Below are 23,316 nucleotides of genomic sequence, written 5' to 3' on the forward strand. Positions count from 1 at the left end.
AGAGTACATCTGTCCTACCTTATGTGCACGGAACATTGATAAATTTTATGTAATATTTGTTCAATATAAAAAGAGAATTTTGAAAGTAAGCAGATATAGGCAAACGTACAGCCTTACAAATTCATTTGGAAAAAGTATGTTTAAGGTCCTTTTTTCATAAAACAATATAACATGGCTCTCAATGTTTTGACTTTAAATGTTCCAAATAACCCATGAAGGTAAATCAAGAAAAGCTTTTCATACACAGGAAATTAAAACACAAGAGTTAATTTCTTGATAAAAAAAAAGACAGGATGAGTGTTGCATGCTTTTTCTCAAAGTGCGCCTAATTAAAGATAGTCAAGATCTTGGACATCGTAATGTGTGCGACTTTTTATTTTTTTTTCAATTCGAACGTCACTGATGACAATGGATGAGTTTTTGTAGTTCGACTGAACGTCTGTCATGCATACGTGTTATCATGGTGTCTATGAAAGTATATTAACAAATTGAGTTGTTCATGTTTAAACTGATAGTAGTCTTTAGTTTATCATGTTTAGTTATTCTCGGAATAAGAAAAAATAATGAAATCACAAGAAACTTTAATATATACAAGCACTAATTTGTTATGAAATACATTGCATTATAATAATATGTAAATATATATAAGACTAACAATGACTTAAGTGTTACAGACAAAAAACAGGATACATTTGATAATATATTAGAAAGTTTAATGATGAAAAAGACCAACTTGACGTATTTGTGAAAATTGAATGTAGACAAATATACATGTTTATTTCGGTCTGACCTTTACAAAGATAGCATGTCTATTTCTGTTAAGCAGATATCTACCCGACATTTATTAAAACAATGGCTTATATATTGGATCAAAATCATTAGAAATAAATAAACTCATATATCATAACCGAGTTTGAAAGGTGATTGTATCAACAAAAGTCATAGTGATTTTTGTTTCCTCTTCATACCCACCTGCCTTTGTTTGATCAGATATAAATATGTTCTTAATACTTTTCGAGTGATTTGTCATTAATATTAGTCAGTTTATATCAATGAATACCAAATAATGATCATAAATCAACTAAAACATATCAACCCTCAAAAACCTTCTTTTAACAAGATCTATAATAAAAAAAGAGGCTCAACTTGTAGGTCGGCATGGGGTAAAAAATAAAGGAAACAGTAATATACCGCTGTTCGAAACTCATAATTCGATTGAGAAAAAAAACCCCAAATCCTGGTTACAAACTAAAACTTAGGGAAACACATCAAATATAAGAGGAGAACTACGACACAACAGAAACACAAAACTAAAATGTAACACACACAGAAGCGAACTATAATATAACAATGGTCATTTTCTGACTTGGTACAGGACATTTTAAGAGAAAATTGGTGGGTAAAAACGACGAATAAAAAATCATATTCATATGTAACTAATATGGAACAATAGTGTTGATTTATAAATACACCATTTTAGGCACTTTTGTTTTTCCAAATGAATGATATCACCAATAAATCGACGGGTTCAAACAAAGATAATGAGAGCATAGAAAACTGTGGATCTTATAATCAGCATGACTTTATAATATGACAATACAAATACTAAAAATCCAGGCTAAAATAAGGCTTATACTTAATTCATTCACGGACCCGAGAAGTAGTGGGTGTGTTCTACTATAATATCATTACTGTTTACAAAAAGCACACTTTTAAGGTAGCACAATAGAAAGATTTTATATCTCCAATTCCCCAGTTTAAAAATGCTATTCCTTTCTGTATAATGCTTGAAAATTTATAAAAGTGGTATTAATGGATAGCTAACGGAGCCATTATCTACAAAAAGGGTGTCTCAGATTTTGGATAGAATGTTTACATCAAATTTTACACCTAATCAATCATTATCTACTTTAATGTGGTAAGGATGTTTACACTAATTACAGATTTATGAGAGAATGGAATACAATAGCCATAATTTGAGACACCATTTTGAAGGTCCTGCTGTGTTGATTAAGATTTCGTTGAAATGTCCTGTATAGTTATAGAGATGAAAGAGCTAAATTCATTAAAGTGAACTGACCAAGCTTTTGCCATTTATTGCATAATAATTGATTACATAATGATTGCATAACAAAAATGTTGCGTTCATTTAAAAGATTATTCTTTTATCTATCTATATATACCTCTTTTATTAATTCATATGCATTCTTAAGAAAGAAACAACATTTTATAAAAATCAAATTATCTGAAAGCTAGACAGTAGATTGCTCGGCTGAAATTATTGAACTGGCAACAACTGTGTAAAATCCATTGAACTTTTTCAATATGCTACAAAATGAATTCATTAACAAGTCGTCACTGAAATATTTTTCAAAACTTGTAAACAAATGACAAAACCGATTACTGTATCAAAAATATTCACATCTATATCTCTATTATAGGACATACCCATGATACGCATAGTTGATTAGTTCTCGTCCTGAACATGCATGAAATATTTGTCACAGGATGTGACGCAACCGCCATTCAAGCAACAAAATTACATTCTTTAGCAAATCATGACTATTAACATGATTAAGTAGAATGTATTAAAATGTTCATATTGAGTTCATTTGAATACAGCTTCACCGGAAAAGATGACTCAGTTATGCGCGCCTTTATGACGTTACTTAACAGATTAAGGGAATCGCCTGTATATCCCTGCACTGTTAAAGTTCATCAAGTGTCTTCATAATTGTCATTATGCATGTTTATCTAGAAAAAAATGTGGGTTCCATATGTTTTTCATCAAAATGCCCAAATAACAGTTGTGCTGATTATCAATCAAATAATACGTACAAAATATCATAATACATTATTTCATAACTCGTTCAAAATAGAAAGGAAGTGACGAAATCAATAAACAGATGAAAGATGAAAAAATGCAATAAACGGGAAAGAAGTTTATTGTTTTGAATAAGGCCGTAAGTTTTTCAAATGAATTGTTTCATAGTTTTCTTGTCAGGGCTTTTTCAGCCGACGTTCTATGCGGTATTGGTTTTCTTATTGTAGTAGGTTGTACAAATGCCTGTTATTGTTTTAATCCATTTCATTCTAAACAATGTGCTAGGGTGACCGTAACCACATAATTTCAATTTTAATGCACCTACCTACATTTACGTAACATATAACATTAATCATATATACTTTTCGAAATATATCCTCTGTACTATCTTTTGCCTAGTTCTAAAAATATCATACGATGCAATTTTGCGCAATTCGCGATATAGGTCAAAGACAAGTCACTTCCTTATGGTATAAAACGTCAGCTTTTTTGCATTCTATTTCTTTGAAATAATAAAATTCTGTATGGAAAGCTGACAAAAGTTTTGGAAAAGAGAATACTTCAAATCAACTCATTTCGACAAAAATGATAAGTAAAAAAGTACATTCGACTGCCAAAAATCCAACCCCTCTCGTTATCCTTATTAACGGCAAGTGTCTGAAAATCTAACATTCATCTATTAATTTGCCAGTAATTACAATCATCCATTGGAAAAAAAATTGTATCTCTGTTTCATTACAAAATAACAAATATTAAGCTTTTAGATAACAATTATAAGATAATATTGTTCTTCCCCATTGCACCAATACCTTTAGCATTACATAAACTCGTTTATAATTGTCAAAAGGTTACTTCGATTTTGATTTACGGCAAAATATTTGAATTTGGATAAATGTAATGTTCACACAATAAGCGTCAAACAAAGCGTAGACTATTGTGGTTGTTGTAATTCTTCGTCGTTACCATTTATACTCCTTGCTTTTTATCAATGTTATCATTAAACGTTTTAAATGAAATATAATATGAGACATTAAACTATGACATGATATGATATATGGTAATGTTCATACTGTATATATGAAACATGTGTTCTGTACACAAGTGTCATTGAGTACCTCGTTGAGAAAACACTTATTAATTGTTAGAGATGCAGTCATTTTGTAATAGAAATTCACTTATTAATTAGTTTTTGATTTGACATAAAACAGCAAATTGTCCGGTATGAACTTACCTCAACTGTTAAAGGATCTTTCAGCTCTATGCATTGCAATCTCATTTAAATCCGATGTTATGATACTCTACATTCATCGTATTAAAAACTAACAGCTGATTTGAATGAGATTGCATGCATTTTTACGTTTGTAAGATTTCTTTCTGCACACATTCATTTAAGGCGTTTTATACTGCAGTGGTGCAATCTTTACAATTGGTATTGTCCGTTATATGTTAAAAAAATGTGGATCTGGTAGAAAATGTTCTGCAGCTTCTATACATTTTTTCACAACTAATTTTTGCCTTCTACGTACTTGTTTTGGAAATCAAATGTTTGATTATGTAGACAGAAAATAATCACCAAGGTCAACAAATACTTTTAATTGATTATAAAAAAACAAACGAGGAAAGTTAAGCTATTGCAAATGCAAGTTCGCAAACATGCATACGATGCGCGTTTCTTTGACATGAAAGGACTCTCTTCAAAACTTTATAAAGCAAATCAATTTAGGGTTGCTAGAAATGTGGCAAATGGAGCAGAAAACTATTTCTTTCGACGAAATTGTTGAGGTTCCAGCACAGTCATATAGAACAAATTGTCAGTTTTACACATAACAGAACTGAACAAAATTGATCAGTGAAGGTACACAAAATGAATGTTACAAACAGTTTAATTTTTTGTCATATATGGTGCTGGTAAAATCTCACATAAAAAAGTTTGCCGTTTGAGTAAATAAGATATGAATGTTAAACATTTATTGCATAATACGACAAAAAATATTTGTCCCTTGGCGCGAAAGAAACAATCAATCATTTTAGACGCATGTCAAATAAAGAGAAAACAATTTTGTATTAATTTTGTTGTGAAGGGGGACATGAGGATTTTAAATAGGAATTGTGTTGGCCCGTTAAGACTTATTAGAATACAGAATAAATCCGCCAAAAATTCACCCTGCTCCCTTCCCTTCCAAAGGACATCAACAAGTCGTCCCCTAACTGTAATTGTCCATGTAGTTCTGATATTGATCCAGCTTATTGTCTCTACAGGGATGTTCTTCCAATGCTGCCTTACAATATAAACGTTCATTTTACAGTTCACATTCTATTATATCTGCATTTATTAATTTATCAATGTCAGGTAGACTATATGACGCCATTTGTTTTTGTATGTGCTTCTGTCGTCAAAAACCATATTTTAAAAGAAGAGGTAGAAGAGAAACAGATCGTCCCAATTAAAAAAAAAACAAACAGAAACTTCTTCTGGCTCACTACCGAGGAACAAAAAACGCGCCCTATGTGTTAATAAGAAGCATCGAAATATGTCAAGCTTGTAAATGCATGCAAAAATGTATATACGCAAATGAAACTTTTCTGTGTTACAACCGAGGAACAAAATAACACGCCCTAGGTGTTTAAAAAGAAACATCGAAATATTCCAAGCTTTTAAAAGCATGCAAAAATATATAAACGCAAATGAAACTTTTCTGTGTCACGACGAAATATTGGTTTAACATTTTTCAAACATTGTGAAAATTTAATTCATTTCAATTATTAGTTAAAAAGTTTGTTAATATCTATATGCATACAACTTCCAAAACCTCTTAAGGAAATATCGTCTTTCTTTTGTGGAGTTGTGGTTCTTTCACCGCTGCTGCTATTCTCAATATTAACTTAAACTATAGTATAAACAAGTGTTGGTTGCTTAACGTCAAGTTTAAAATATCTAGATATCAGTAGAGGAACTAGGTAGGTTTTTCAAAATGTGTCGATCTGGATAAAAGTGAGAATTTAAACTTGAACCTGCTCTTTAATGTGCAGAAAGCGTGTTAGAGATGACATAAAATGAGAGAGAGAGAGAGAGAGAGAGAGAGAGAGAGAGAGAGAGAGAGAGAGAGATGAGAGAGAGAGAGAGAGAGAGAGAGAGAGAGAGAGAGAGAGAGAGAGAGAGAGAGAGAGAAATGTTTTTTTCTGAAAGACAGCGGCGCAACCTAATAAATGGATAAAAATTTCAGATGTGATAATTCTTTCAATTCAAATAACACAAAACAGACTTTGAAAATAATATAAAAAGGCGGGGACGGACAATGGACACTGCACGAAACAAGCTTAAAATCACACAATGCATTACATATAGCTAACATTTAGAGTTACCGCGTGATCTTCGAATTCAGTAGTAAGGTCTGAACTGCTCCGAACAAACAAAGAAATAAAATCTAAGGCCACAATATACTATTGTACATTAAAAAACGAGAAAAGAGGCAAACGTTATGCGGCGGTGGTTTAACTTAATGTTCAAGAGGATCATCAATATTTTTGTCAAATGGGAAATAATAAAACAAAAAACATTGAGACGAATTATTATAGTAAAACTAAATAAGAGAAGGAAAAACCGAAGCGTGAAAGATCAAAAGAACACATTCCTCCTCATAGAAGACCAAAGTTATATGAGAAAAGTACTTGAATTAGTGCAAGTATTTTAATATGGTAAGCAATTGAGTACTAGCAGATAACCAACAGAGATAGTTAATTAATTTAATCTGTTCTGAAGAACCACATTTTTTTTTATGAAGTAGATAATCACAATTTTCTAAACTCGAATGTTCAGTTTATTTGAAAATGTTAATGACTGAAATCACAAAATACCAGTACAGAGTTTCGACAAAACTTTTTTTCTTAATCCAGAAACATATCCAATATGTAATTGTTTATTTAATGCAATTTATATAAAAAAGACTGTCAAATTTATGTTCGTTTCAAGCAATGTTATGAAAGTGAGAAACAAAGTGTAAAAGATATATGGTTGTTTCTAATTTTAGTTTGACGTTTGTAGATTTGCTACACGTCATGGCTATAAGTTAGTTATTAACACAAACTAGAGTTTTACAGTTTTAAAGAGTTTTAATTTAAAGTTTATATGTTTAAAGACGTCTACCAAGAAACATCATTTGTAAAATTGTGAATGGAAATGGGGAATGTGTCAAGGAGACAACAACTCGACCCTAGAACAAACAACAGCAGAAGGCCACCAATAGGTCTTCAATGCAGCGAGAAATTCCCGCACCCGGAGGTGTCCGTCAGTTGGCCCTTAAACAAATATATATACTAGTTTAGTGATAATGAACGCCATACTAAACTCCAAATAATACACAAGAAATTAAAATTAAAAATAATACAAGACTAACAAAGGCCAGAGGCTTCCGACTTGGGACAGGCGCAAAAATGCGGCGGGGTTAAACATGCTAATGAGATCTCAACCACCCCTATACCTCTAGCCAATGTAGAAAAGTAAACGCAAACAATACGCACATTAAAATTCAGTTCAAGAGAAGTCCGAGTCTGAAGTCAGAAGATGTAACAAAAAAAAATAAATAAACAAAATGACAATAATACATAAATAACAACAGACTACTAGCAGTTAACTGACATGCCAGCTCCAGACTTCAATTAAACTGATTGAAAGAGTATGTCTTCATCATATGAATATCAGGCACATTCCCTCCCGTTAGGGGTTTAGTATTATACCATCATAACATATATGAGAAGAACATTACACGTGTCATGCCAATTAATGGTTTTTAAATACATGTGTTTAGTTCCGATGCAAAGACCCTATAAGTAGATCAAAATTGAAGCCGAAATATGCAATCTTTAATGACCTCACAACAATATCGTAACTATATCCCTTCTTAATTAGTCTATTTAAAGGTTTTGTTAGCTTCTGCTGTGAATACTGACATTTTTGTGCTTTATAAATAATATTTCCATAAAAGATTGGATGTGAAATACCTGAACGTTCAAACATGTATATGAAGTCTGCATGTTGCGCTATATTTACGAATGATGTCCTTGTACCGATGTACCGATGATAAAATTTAGTAAATGTTTTGACTAGTTTGTGATATCGAAAACCCTGGTGTAATAATTTTTCAGTAATACTAAAATTTCTCTCGTTAAAATTTGAAACGTTGTTACATACTCGAGCAAATCGTAATAGTTGAGATATATGAACACCGTAATTTTTTTTGTATCAGATGTTGTTTCGATGGGTCTTTGTTGATTTTAGTCATAAATTGTAACTCAAAGCAATACAACCAATAACAGGTCCGCAATAAGTGGTGCACAGTCATCCCCATTAGAATTCCGATAACCTGACAATATACGGATCTCCAAAGCGAACAAAAATGTTATGTAGTAAAAATTCAAGGGCAGATATAGTATCAAAGCATGTCCAATTGAAATCATTTGTGCATGTATATGATTTTTTTGGGTAACGAATAAAAACACATGTTAGTTAAGTAGTGATCGTTGAAATATACTCTATTAGAAATGAGAGGCGAAAGATACCTCAGGACTTTCAAACGCATTAGTAAAAAATAAACTGACAACGACATGGCAAAAAAGAAAAATACCTACAGACAAACAGCAGTTCACAAAACAAAACATAGAAATTTCTGAGTATCACGAACCCAACCAAAAACTATGGATGACCTAAGGTGCTAAGACAAGATGCACATATGTGGCACCCATCGTGTTGCTGTGTAAGTACATGCCTCTAATAAGTTTAATTCGGTAGGTTATATTTGTGAAAAGGAGGACGGTATTGTAGGTACGACAATTGGAGCATAACCGCTATCATCTTTGAAACAGTTATTCGATAACGGTCAACTAACCCGTGATGGTGTATGGAAATTTAACTAAGGAATAAATTAAACTTTACCACTTGAACAGTTGGTTGAATAAATTATTTGTGAGCAGCAACCGCATATCTATTAAATCAGCAAAGGAAATCATAATAGGTAAAACAGGCATTGAAATATCAACTTGAAGATATATGTTCCGTATGCAGGCGCTTCTGGAATGTTGCTACAAAGAAATAAAAAGTTTACACTTTGTAAGCTGAATTCTTTCCTTTTGTCGTAAAGTCTTGTTCGTTTCTTGAAATGCAGTTCACAGCGGTTGCAAATACGGCATTTAGTTTAAAAAAATTCGTTTGGAACGTAGGGGATAACAACGATTTTATATTCTCTCCTAAAAAGTAAAATACCGAAAAATAGCAATCAATATTGTGTTATAATCTTAATCACAATAAAAACTAACAAACATAAGTAAAAAAACCAAACAAATTTAAAAAAAAAAACATATATCTTTTTTATATAGATTTGACCGTTGGTTTTCCCGTTTGGTTGTATCAGACAAGATTTTTTTCTATGAAAAACTATTAACTCCATACAATGTCATATCGATTTTATATGATATGATCTAAACACATGGTGTTATATATTTATATGTTTTGTAATATATTAGTTACGTCATATTTATCGTGTTCTGTCTACTGCAAACAAGTATGCCCTTATTTGTCCAATTAACAATTTCACACATGTTAACCTTATTCAGAAATATATATTTCTTTTGTGCCACTCACGCAAAATGCATAGCGACTTAAACATATTTAATGAACCCATAATAGATACCAGGTTTATTTAATTTTTTTTACGCCAAACGAGATTTCGTTTTCAAACGACCCATCGTTGACGCTAGAATATATAGAATTAAAAAAAAAATTGAAAAAGAGTACGAAGAACTTGCACATTGCTCCATAGTGACAAGAAGTGCATTGCGTACTTCCGATTCGATTGTACTTTGCAACCTTACATGTACCACTTTTCTTTATTTCATTTTATTATTTGGTTTTGTGATTGCTTTTTTTTGCATCGATGTTTGTACGGGCAATATAAACAAAAAATTAAACAGCATACCCCATATGTCCCTTATCAAACTCCTTTTATTTAAAATACAATGGAATAAAAATCATGAACTGACACAGTTCGGTTTTAGACACTTTCTAATATAAATACTTGAAAAATATGATATAAAAAAATGTTATTTGTGGACGCTTTTATGATATTAAGGTATAGATTAACAAAGCCATATAATTTACACCGCTTTCTTTTATTTTTCTGTTACAATTACTTTATCTAACCCAACAAATGAAATAGATACAGTTATGGTATTAATTAGAGATAAAGATGTAGGTAAAAATATAAACCAACAAAAGTTCTTGATCTGTCTGTCAATCATTAAGGCGGTTCCCACAGGCAGTCATTGCTTTCTACAACGACACATTCGTTGATAAGGGCAAACCCCAATTATTAACTTAATTTGGATACTAATCATGATTGTATTCGATTAAATATTTTGACAGTATATGTTTTATTATGTTGTTTTATGTGTATACATTTATTTAAAACAGTGCTTAATTAAAAATGAGAATTAAAAAGAATAATCATGTGTTGGGTTTTTAAAAGTTGTCAGAGAGTGGTATTAAGTCTTCAGAGGCTTTCTTTTCTATCGTAAAATGACCTATCGTTAGATTTCAATGATGTATGAAACCGGAAATCGTTCATTCTAATGCAATTCGTTGAAAACGATAATTTTCTTTGGACGTTAACAAATAATGTGAACGGTTAGATTCTACGCTCTATCAGTCTGTGACTAGAAAGTCACAATTTTTTATTCCATTTTTTTTTGGTATGTTATTTCTAAAACAAACAACAAGGAAGTTACACAATATTTTATGAAGGCCAGGATTAAAATACAAAACAGTTATCGCCTGAATAAGAAATAGTGGTCTGACTAATTCAAAGTAAAATAAGTTTGTTGTTTGCATACAAAACCCGGTTATTTAGAAACCTGTTTGGAAAAAAACAGATCAATATGCGTTTGTACTCTTTATACTTACACATTAACAAACATTGGTATACTCAATATAATCAGTTCTCAGAAAAACTTCAATGACTATCTACATTCAAGATTTTTGCCGTCTCGCACAATGACAAACATAACTATATTTTAAAGGATCAGTTCTCAGTATAATTTGAAGGACATTTGATAGTGCAGATTGATTTGTGTCATTGTGCACATATACAATTAGTATATCAAAAAGGATTGGTTCTCTGTAAACTGCAAAGTAATCATAAATTGAATAATGTGCATTTTACAAAGAAACGCACATCATTATACTTGGAAGTGCGTTAATGATTTTAGATTGTATGGAGTTTATATTATAAAATATGAGCTAAAAAAGTAGAATAACATCAGTATATACAAGAGAGAAAAAATACAGAATCAAATCGTAAATCAGACAAAATCATAAATGGCGTTGAATATTAAGTTAATAAAAACAAGGTGTACCAGTTTGACAATAATTGACAGCTATACCTCTTTCAATTTTAGAAGATTCCTATAAATGTTTAACATATAATTTGTTTTGAAGAGTATCATGTTATAAAATCTGAAACAATGCCAAAGTTTATAACTTTTTTTGTGATAGTATAAGAAAAGATCAGAACAATATTTAGTTCATGGAATTAAGTTTTAAAATATACCCTCCTATATATGTTTGAAAAGAAAGAAATGTTGGATATGAATTGCAAAATCACTTATTTTATATAAAAATGAGACGTCGATGAAGAAAATATATATTTGCAACTGTTAATATGCATTTATAGCTCGATTATATAGAAAAGATACACAGAATTTGACCAATTTTTCAAGGTCGACTGAATTCATATGTATGGTATAATTCTAAAGTAACCAAACACCACATAAAGCTTAATTGACCATGTATGATACTCGCAAAACATACTGATACAATTCATTTGTTAAAAATTAATTAAAATTATACTTCAATACCAGATAATAGATTTTAATTAACAAATATCGAGACGTTCGATTCTAGATATTTACCAGACCCTTAGTTATGTAATATTTCTTATTGTACTTCAAGCATGACTATAATCATACGGAAATTTGTATCGATACTAAATTATAATCCTGGTACTTTTTCTTTTGTATTTTTAATGATTTTATTATCTTATGTATACAATTTCTTTCCGCAAACCCTGGAAATACTCTGCGGAAAGTATATTTAATTAGTAATTTTATGATAACTTTAAAACCATATATTGTTGTCAACACTAAAAAAAAAGCTGATTTTTCAAATTCCATAAATAAATCTGTTAGATCTGGAGTTCAGTGGAAATATTATAATATAGACTTTAAAAAAAAATGAATAATTTAAAATCTGTACATGTATTTTTCCGTCAGTTATTCAACCAACTGAATTTTATATAACTGTTTGGGTAAGAATATATTTACGAGGAAGTCTGGTGTAGTTTTTTGATTAAATTCCATATTTTCATCTATAAAGAAGTAAAATTCAACTACAAAACTTCTCATTTATCTCGTACTTTGAAATATAAAAATATGTAAATTTATAATCAATAAGAAAACATCTTCCTGAGTGAGTTTTGATTTTCGATTTTACCATAATTTCATAATAACTTTAGAAAAGGAGACATTATACGAAAATGAACATGTTTCTTATACCTGTATACATACTTACATCTGAAATGTTCTGAAATACGATAATCGATCTTTATAAATATAAAGACATGTGGTATGATTTCAAATGACACAACTTTCGAAAGTTCGTTGTAAGTGGATGTAAGCAGTTATAAACAACCATACGGCCTTCAACAATTACAAAAACCAATACCGTATAGTTGGCTATTACACGCCCCGGCAAGACAACTATAAAATAATTAAATCTAGAAAGCTAACGGCCTAATCTTCATGATCGAAAACACAAAATTAACGATAACAAATATAACAGCATGAATCAACGATAACCACTGATCTACAGGGGCAAACATAATGTAACGGGGTTAAAATTGTGTGTGAATGCATATATGATTTAGTGTGAAGAGTAAAGTAATTCAAATGAAACAAGTGTAACTATTTTTATTTGATACTTGATAAATTAATAAGTATTTTAAAATGTTCACGTGTTGGTCTGTTGTAAAAAAAAACAACCCATGAGGGTACTTTATGTACGTCACTCAACCGAGTTCTTGGAAATCGTTAGTAGGAATCAGACAAACGTCATGTCAGCAAAAAATATATTTGAATGCATACACCCGTGTCTTAGGTATAAATATGAAAATCTCAATGAATTGTTTGCAAAGAGCGAACTCAGCGTATAGTACAACATTCAAGGTAAATGAAGCACATTTTATAATTCTAATATTTTCGCAATACTGCATGTTTATGTATTTATATTTTATCTGTCTTGATGTTACTTTTAGTTGTTTTTTTCGGATAAATTTCTAAAGGTACTTCCACACACAAAATGACATTTGTAATATTGAATCTGACACTGCAATTTATCCCTTTTGGTATAGTAAAAAATATTTTCTATCTACAACTGTATTTAACAAAATGACTTTTCGATACCTTATTTATGCGGAACATAGAATTTGACCGTTGCTTAAAAATGTTAATTTCGAAAGACGAATTATCATTAATGTGATGATTGGGAACCTTTAATGTCTAATCTGATTAAAAATAAAACAACAATCAATTGCATTCAAAGCCCAAAACAAATTCAAACATTCAGTAAGTTATGAACTTATTTAAATAAAAATTTCTGGAACACCAATTCTTTAACATTCTTTAACTATTGTTCCCCCATCAAATTAATAAAAATAAATAAACCGTCTCCTCGCATACTTTTACACATATCTTCCGAATTCCATATTTTAATGTTTTAGTGACACACGTTCGAACGAAAAGGAACAAGTGAACCTCTTTCGGTTTGAAAAAAAATAAGGGAACATGTACAATAGCAAACATTTCAAAGTTTGTACGATCACGGAAAATAATTGAAATAAATTGGATTAAAAAATTACAGACAGTCTACCCTATCGGTCTTAGTGATAATATCATGGGAATTGGTAATATATCTAGAACCGATTCCGTTAACATTTTGGATATAGTTTCTAAAACTGTTCGTAAAAAACCGTTCTCACGGTCGTAGAACAAATCGCAATCAAAGAAAATTTCGGACCGATCATACCAATATTTCGGACCTAATTTCTATTTCAAAAAACAACGGCAGACATTATCTGTTAACAAAACTCTGTTCATTACCGGTTAATAAGTTAAATAAAATTTTGGAGGATTGCAACACAATTTCATATAGCAGTCCTAAGTATAAAATTGTTCAAATTATTATGGCATATTGTTATTCTAAACTATTTCTCAAAATTGATCGCCCTGAAGATCATAAAAAACATTTTATTCAAATAAAGTATGTCAATAAAGGTATTGATTTTGTAAATATTGCCGGTATATTTAACGACCATTCTGTTATAGAACAAATTCCTGGATATTTTGACAATACTGAGGTACCTCTTATTTGTTATATTTACAAGAAATCTACCCAGAAATTTGTGTTTAATTATAGTCAACTGTGTGAAGATGTTAATATCAGTGAAAATACACCTACTTCATGTAATTGTAGTACCTCCGAATATATTTATGGACCCATTTCCCATGTTATAACAGGATATCTTTACATCGTTCAAGTCCGAGAGTTAAAATCATTCCTCAGTAAAGGACATAAATATCGTTCCCCGTCAATTATTAATTGGAATGAGTGTCGTAATATCATCCACGACTCACTCCATACTTACTGTATGAAATGGATAAAACGGGTAAAAGCTGACAAAAAATCGTTGGACTCTTTTTTTAATTCAGTAATGAAGATAGTTGATATACGTATTCAACATTTTAAAGAACAATTTATATTAACAATAACCACAAAAAACCTATTTCTCGTATCAAACATAAACTAAAAGAACTAGCCAAGCAATTTGTTTTTGTCCCGGCCGATAAAGCTGCTAATAATATTATTATTGTTTGACGTAAATTTTACATTGAGGTTCTGAAAACAGAAATCACCAATTCACCAACATTTCAACTGACTCCATTTTCAGAAAACGACATCTGTAACAAACATAAACTTTTAGATACCGCTTTACAAGCAGAGCCAAATACAATGAAAGTCCCAACTATGTACTGGCTTCCGAAGCCAACAAAACACCTTACAAATATAGATGTATTTCGTCTTCAAGCCATTGTTCCACTACTAAATTGTCTATTCTTCTTACCAGCACACTTGGTACAATAAAAAACCTGATAATAAATTGTTCAAATTAGTCCTTCGAAAATAGTGGAATTAATTACTTTTGGAGTGTCAAGAACTCGTTGGAAGTACTTGATAAATTGCATGTTTATATTGGTGATTTTGAATCTGTTCAAAGTTTTGATTTTTCTACCCTGTATACCACATTGCCTCACATTCTCATTAAGAAAAAAATCACACACCTAATTAAATGGGCATTTAAAAAGTAAAAATGTGAATATATATGTTCAAACTCTTTTAGGTCATTTTTTTGTAGCAATAAACAAAAAAACTATGTCAATTGGACATGCTTTGATACTATATATGCCCTTGAATTTTTTACTAGATAACATTTTGTTCGTATATCGTCAGATTATCGGAATTCCAATGGGGACTAACTGTGCACCACTTATTGCGGACCTGTTTTTGTATTGCTATGAGTTACAATGTATGACAAAAATAAGCAAAGAACCATCGAAACAAAATCTGATAAACAAATTTAAATTGTTTTTTAGATATTTGCATGATATTTGTGCTCTCAATAATGACGACTTCAGTATGTATATTAAAGAAATTTATCCTGATGAACTTACTTTAAATAAAGCTAATACTAATAGTTATCAAAGGTACCAGGATTATAATTTAGTACGCCAGACGCGCGTTTCGTCATCATAAGACTCATCAGTGACGCTCATATCAAAATAGTTATAAAGCCAAACAAATACAAAGTTGAAGAGCATTGAGGATCCAAAATTCCAAAAAGTGGTGCCAAATACGGCTAAGGTAATCTACTCCTGGGATAAGAAAGTCCTTAGTTTTTCGAAAAATTCACAAATTTATAAAAATGACCACATAATTGATTTTCATGTCAACACCGAAGTGCTGACTACTGGGCTGGTGATACCCTCGGGGACGAAACGTCCACCAGCAGTGGCATCGACCCAGTGGTGTAAATAGTTATCAAAGGTACCAGGATTATAATTTAGTACGCCAGACGCGCGTTTCGTCATGACACGACTAATCAGTGACGCTCGTATCAAAATAGTTATAAAGCCAAACAAAATGACCACTGCTCTAACAATGACCACTACTCTTTCCTCGATCTTGATATCTATATCACTAACGGAGAGCTGAAAACTAAAATTTATGATAAAAGAGATGATTTTTCATTTCCTATCGTTAATTATCCATTTTTAGATGGTGACTTCCCTTGTCACCATCTTACGGTGTTTATATATCTCAACTTGTACGATTCGCTCGTGTATGTAACAATGTTTTAGATTTTAACGAGAGAAATTTATGTATTACTGAAAAATTATAACACCAGGGTTTTCGATATCAAAAACTAGTCAAAACATTTACTAAATTTTATCATCGGTATAAGGACATCATTCGTAAATATAGCTCAACATGCAGACTTCTTATACGTTCAGGTATTTCACATCTATTTTTTTAAGGAAATACTCTTTATAAAGCACAAAGGTGTCAGTATTCACCTCAAAAACTAACAAAATCTTTGAATAGACTTATTAAGAAGGGAGATACTGTTGTCAGGTCTTTACATATTGCATATTTTGGCGTTAATATTGATTCACTTATAGGGTCTTTGCATCGGAACTAAACACATTTATTAAATATGGTACTTAACCCCTAACGGGAAGGATCGTGCCTGATGTTCATATGATGAAATTATAATCTTTCAGTCAGTTTAATTGAAGTCTGGAGCTGGCATGTCAGTTAACTGCTAGTAGTCTGTAGTTATTTATGTATTATTGTCATTTTGTTTATTTTCTTTGGTTACATCTTCTGACATCAGACTCGGATTTCTCTTGAACTGAATTTAAATGTGCGTATTGTGATGCGTTTACTTTTCTACATTGGCTAGTGGTATAGGGTTGAGATTTCACAAACATGTTTAACCCCGCCGCATGTTTGCGCCTGTCCCAAGTCAGGAGCCTCTGGCCTTTGTCAGTCTTGTATTATTTTAATTTTAGTTTCTTGTGTACAATTTGGAAATTAGTATGGCGTTCATTATCACTGAACTAGTATATATTTATTTAGGGGCCAGCTGAAGGACGCCTCCGGGTGCGGGAATTTCTCGCTACATTGAAGACCTGTTGGTGACCTTCTGCTGTTTTTTTCTATGGTCGGGTGCTCTTTGGCACATTCCCCATTTCCATTCTCAATTTTATTCTCAACAATATTCAAAAATGTCCCTCATTTTCTAGTTCAACTGGCTAGTGTTACATAGGTCTATTTGTAAAATTACTAAGAAAATAAACCACATTCAACCACAACATAAGTTAATTGTGTTTCCATGTCTGAAGTGTATGCCCTTATATTTTACGGATATTTTTTTGGCGTTACAGAGAGCCGTCTAAGTATTCCATTTCATTCAATGTTCTACTTATTTGAAGTCTTTATGTGTGGCGTTGGGTCTTTTGTGGCGAGGGGTCTCATTAGCAATCATAACACATGTTCTTATTTTTTTTATATATATATATATATAAAACAGAAATGGGTTGTGTATTTTACCTATACAACAGATTACACCATGATGATATCCAGGGGACAGTAATACGAAGTTATAAATCAAAATAGGACATACAACACAATGTCAACAGAAAAAACTAAGTCTCCAACTTAAAACCCCTTTTGCAGTATGTCCGAATAATAGTAAAAAAACCGACTGAAACTTTACCATGTTAACATGTCAATATTACTAACTTTTTAGGAAACAGAAGATATATACCATTTCAATATGAATAGATATGAAGTAAGTATGTCATTTCGTAGTGCATTTCGTTAAGACAATAGATAAAAATTAACAAAAAATATACTCGCACTTTCTCAAAAATATTTTCACAATATGGTGATATTTTATTGGGACAAGTCAAATCAAAATTTTACAAAACGTTATCAGCTCTAACTTAAAGAAACTTTAATGTAAACTGGGTCCTGAATTCTTTTCACAGCTGTATACTCACTTGTCCAGGCGGGTCAAATGACTGCTTTACCTTATAATTAATTACCAAATGTTTTAACAGTGTAATTTCATCTTCATACTTGCTATATGCTAAACAGTGCAATTTTATCTTCCCACTAGCTTTTTGTTTAACAGTGTAATTTTATTTTCCTGCTTGATATTTGTTTAACAGAGTTTTTTGTCATCCAAATACCTGCTATTTTTAGGCATACACATAAAAACATAAATATAGAAATGGCATGAAAGAAATTGCATGTAAAACCCTATCCACCCGACAGTGACTTTATTGTAGACAACGAAAATCAATAGACGATATATGGGTTCCCAGACTTGTTACCCTTCTTGCGGCAGTGAATTCAAAAATGCCGGGTTCCGGTGCTGTAAATATAAAGAATATATTTGAAATATGTTTATATTTGCGGAGAAACAAGTCGATGTTACAAATTTTAATGCATATGGTAAGGCTTAAAACATGAGGAATTGACTTATTCACCTAACATTGTGAGTCTCCGTTTGTCTTAATTTTCATCTTCGATACCGAACGCATTTTTTATGTCATCAGTAACTTACGGTGTTAAACATGTTAAAATTGAAAAGATTAGGAGCGCACATTAGGTGACCAAGGATCACGTTAGACAAGTAACTGATGACGTGCAAAATTGAATACCAAAAACGACTGGGAAGATCTTAAAGTGACAGTGACCGTTGAAACGAGGTTACCGTTATGGATTTAAAAGAATAAACGGAAAAGAGAAATACGTATTTAAGACACATTTGAGTCATATTAAAAATCAGATAAATGCATCAATGAGATACGTTTAATACAAGTAGTAAACATTTTCAACAGATCGATTAACAAAAAAAAAAAAAAAGGTTACAACTATAATCTTATGACTAGTTCGTTATTTTAAATTTTGAAAATAAAATTTACGACACATGACAGTGTAATTCTAAAACACTATAAAGCTGCGTCACAAAAGTACACAAATATGCATCAATATAATATTTTTACAGCTCCTAAAATAAAAACTATAAATAGATTGAAATAGTATTCTAGATGTTCCAAAAATATCATAACAAACATGACGTTTTCCTCGACCTTGTTTCCTTTGTTTTGAATATCATTACTAAATAAGTTTCTTCAACCACAACTGTATATTGCTGGGCCTTCCAACATCAGTTATAGGCTGGTTTCAAAGTAATTGGGAAACTTTCTGTTCAACAGGTTGCGTGAATCAGATGTGGATACTGAAAAATTATCAAACTATCTTTTACAGAGCACGCATTCGAAGACTCTGTCATCTTGCAATATTATTAAAAGATTACTTTACTACCATTTACAGAATTAAACTCCTTAATTCCAAGCTTAAAGACAAATTGAACGTTGAAAGACAATTTCTTTTTTGTTCAATAAAGAAAACCCGGCCAACGTACATACAGTTATGTTGTTTAAGGGAGGGATTAATCCGACTTCGTTACTCTGCTTCAAGCAAAAAAAATCTGAATCTAGTATTATCAAGATGCTTGATTTTTTATATGACACAATAATTGTTTATTTTGGAGGACGTATTTTAAACAAACAATCAGCATTTCCAAGGGAACCAACTGTGCCCATCTTTTAGCCATTTTGTTCCTTCATTCATTTGAATCTAACTTCATCCACAAACTTGTTTTGAATACAGAAAGGAAGTTAACCATTTGTTAACGGTATCCTTTATCTTCAATTTCCGCAATATAGATAATATTCTCTCACTAAATAATTCAAATTTTGGTGACTATGTTGAACGGGTCTATCCCATTGAACTTAAAATAAAGTATACAACAGATACAGTCAGGTCTGCCTCATCTAGAAATTGACAATGATGGTCCTTTATAGACCACTTAATGACAAAAGAGAAGATTTCAGTATCCAAATTGTGAACTTTCCTTTTCTATGAAGCATCATTCCAACAGAGCCTATATTTATAATATATATCAACCAGTTGATACGATATTCCAGGGTTGCTGTTCACAAATAAGCTATTTAACCAAAAGTTGTAAGTGGTAAAGTTGAAATCGTCCCTTGTTTTGTTAACTATGTTTGTTTGCTATTTTCTTTTTTGTGTTAGCTATGGCGTTGTCAGTTTACCTTCGACTTATGAGTTTGAATGTCTTTTTGATATTTTTCGCCTTTATTTTAGTGATTTTCTGTACATATCTATTTTTAAGCCGTTTAAGTTTACCTTTGAAATACACTTATACATTTTCACCTTATATTTGGATATGCGATGCTGATATTTACTATCCCCAAGTTGATGCCTATAGTTATTATCTTTAATTTTCTTCTTTTTTGTCACTGTTTGAAATTCTGAGAGTTTTGAGTACAATAAAAAAATGTTTATGTAGACGTAAAACTTTAATAATTAATCCGATAAAAACCTAAAGACTTGCTTAAAAGGTATATTTTAGTTTCAAATTCACAATTGTATATTAGACTAACAAAACGTGAATTTTACACAAACATGAAAAAAATATTACTGGATGAAGACTATACCATGTATAACTGTATATCGACACTGAATAAAAATTATTCTTATCTCTAATAAGAAAATCTCTTTATTTTGGGACAGAAAAAAAAACCAAACAGACGAATCGTTTTGACTGTTACATGTGTGAGTTAGTAAATGTATTGGGTAAAATATCCGTTTGCCCGTCAATCATTGTATATAATTGTTTGTAGGCGACGTTCATTTCAAGTGGTACCAATGATGAACAACGGTTACCGGTAAATGATATGATGGAAAAAGTACGTATTTTACCATTGTTGTGTACTGGAATAAAAATATGGACAACGCACGATCTGTTACATTTCGTTGAGCAAAAATTTTATTTTCTAACATTGTATAATGACCCTGTAGGGAAAAAAGTATAAACCAACTCATCAAAGATAAACGAGTAGATGTTTCGGAATAAAACGCATAAATAATACGTACCGTTATCAATTAATATTCAATGTCAATTAAATTGTACGTCGTATTAGAAAACAAACAAATTCAACAAGTGTATTTTACATTTAGAATTTGATCAATTACTAATAAAAAATTAATGATTAATGTATAACTTTAAAAGACTCTTGTTTTTTTTGTAGAAAGTTGATATATCTGGAAGATGGATAGGACACTACAACGATGACAAAGATAACAACTTTTGTCTTCACTTCGATCAAGAAAAAGAAGGGTCTGATGTAAACGGAGACATTGTTTACACCAGACTAAATAAATCAAGTAAACTGGATATGCGTCATATCATATTCTGTGTGATTACTGACAAAAGGAACAAAGACTGCCATGACGGATGTAAAGATTTTCGGGGAGTTATATCTGCAGAAGGCAGTAAAATAGTAGGAACTTATGACAAAGGCGGGAAAACTGTAGGCACTTTTACAATGGAAAAGAGGCCTCTATTGACAATGCACGTACGTATTTCAAACTGGATGAATAGAATTTTTTTCAGAGGAAATAAATACAGAACTATTGTTACATTAAACATATCGAACTAAATACACAGGTGATGGGTTAGGGGGGGGGGGGGGGGGGTGTTTATTCTAAACAAGGTTTTTCTAAATGGATAAACTGAAAGATATAGAATGTAATCGGGTATATCGTGTTTACTACTTTAATATAATATTGTTTTATCATGGCTCTAATTGGATGTCTACTTGATTTATTTATTCAAGATGTATATGGAATAAAACACAATTTTGAAATTGACTTTACCAAAAAATGGTCGTTAAACGTCTTTTAAAATTAATTATTCAAAATTGTCCGATCTTATGACTGTTAATGGTGTATATCAAGTAACATCTCACTTTCTGACCAAAGATCATGCAAGTGAAAAAGGGACATGTTTATTGCAAGGTTCAATTCTAAATTAGTTTTTTTTTTTCTAGGGTGTAAGGATATTAAAAAAAATTATCTAAAGGTTTTCAATAGGTCAATTTTCCAATGTAATTCCTTAAATACAAAACTAGTATTTTAATGGTCAAAATAATAAGGCAGGATTATTGCAATAACATATCTTCTTTTTATTAACTAATTAAATATTTAGTTTATAATCATCATTTTCAGTAAGACTCAGCTGCATTTAAACACTGCACATGAGAAACACCAACAAATCCCAACCTTTGAATTCTATGATATATTGCTTTAATTAAAGATCAAACACTATTTATGTTGTGTTGTCTTTATTTTATAGCATGTCAATACAGAACTTGAAGGAGAATGGACTGGATGCTACGATGATGATGAGGAGGAAAACCGGTTGAAGATTACATTTGATGGTGGAAAAGGTAACCACAAACTTGATGGGGTCATTGGTAAAGGAAAGATAGATGGAAATCCAATATGGATCATACTGCGTATTATTGATTTCTTCAAACATAAAATTATAGTATGTGCTGTTTCCAGGGTTGGTCAAACCAAATGCGAAGGCAATTGTACAGATTTCCAAATGACAATGGTGTCATCTGGTATGATACAAGGGGAATATAAAGATCAAGATGGACAGGGCATTTTCAGACTGTATAAAACAACTCAAAAGGACATCCTCGGATAAAAATAAGAAGACTATTTCCGTGTTTAACTGACACTAATATATCAGTAAAGTTTTCGAAAAACACTCATATGTTTTTTTATTACCTAATAGTTTTCTTTGGCTAATCTAATAAATGATCTTTAAATAAATGTATTCAATATCATATTGCTTGAAAACATATATTTTGGAATATGCCAGCCCTTTGAAATGATAGATTTTTATATTAATTGAACATGTTAACTATTAGATTCAGTTTTGATATAATCAGGAATGAAATAAGGAATGTTTGCCTAAATAATGGTAAAAGAAGTACACCGCAAAAGTAATAACATTGCATAAGAGAAAAACAAATCAGGGTTACAATTTCTAACCGAGAGAAACACATACATTAGTGGAGGAATACAACAGAACAACAGAAACACATAAGTTTAACAGAAACAAACGCCAACATACATAGAAACGAACAATTTGATTACAACTGCCATTTTTCTTACTGGGATATTGTAAGAAAAAAATAGTGGGTTAAATCTGATTTAATAGCTAGCCAAACCACCCCGTTATATTGCAATGATAAACATATTGGTAAAATGAAAACGCTACGTTTCAGGCTTACAATAAAAACAATCGAAAAAACATTCAGTAGAGAAGTGCACAAATAAATAATATAAAAGTATATTAAAACATGTAAAGTGTAGT

The 23,316-nt window shown here is 31.1% G+C and overlaps 1 protein-coding gene across 1 annotated transcript; it reads left to right on the forward strand.

Moving 5' to 3' along the window:
- Positions 1 to 13,035: 13,035 nt before the first annotated feature.
- Positions 13,036 to 22,704, forward strand: LOC139483515 (uncharacterized). Its single transcript, XM_071267536.1, has 5 exons — positions 13,036 to 13,093; positions 17,797 to 17,838; positions 20,768 to 20,833; positions 21,176 to 21,502; positions 22,282 to 22,704. Exons 1-5 carry the CDS (start codon positions 13,046 to 13,048, stop codon positions 22,639 to 22,641), a joined length of 843 nt encoding a protein of 280 aa, XP_071123637.1. The 5' UTR covers positions 13,036 to 13,045; the 3' UTR covers positions 22,642 to 22,704.
- Positions 22,705 to 23,316: the final 612 nt, after the last annotated feature.

Source organism: Mytilus edulis, chromosome 7, assembly GCF_963676685.1.
Source record: "Mytilus edulis chromosome 7, xbMytEdul2.2, whole genome shotgun sequence".
Classification (NCBI taxonomy): Eukaryota; Metazoa; Mollusca; class Bivalvia; order Mytilida; family Mytilidae; genus Mytilus; species Mytilus edulis.

What these genes read in the sequence shown, in the direction of transcription:
- LOC139483515 (XM_071267536.1), top strand. Translation starts at nt 13,046, where the DNA reads ATGAATTGTTTGCAAAGAGCGAACTCAGCGTATAGTACAACATTCAAG. An exon ending in CGTATAGTACAACATTCAAG is followed by an intron (nt 13,094 to 17,796) that starts GTAAATGAAGCA and finishes CTAACTTTTTAG; the next exon opens with GAAACAGAAGATATATACCA. An exon ending in TCAATATGAATAGATATGAA is followed by an intron (nt 17,839 to 20,767) that starts GTAAGTATGTCA and finishes AATTGTTTGTAG; the next exon opens with GCGACGTTCATTTCAAGTGG.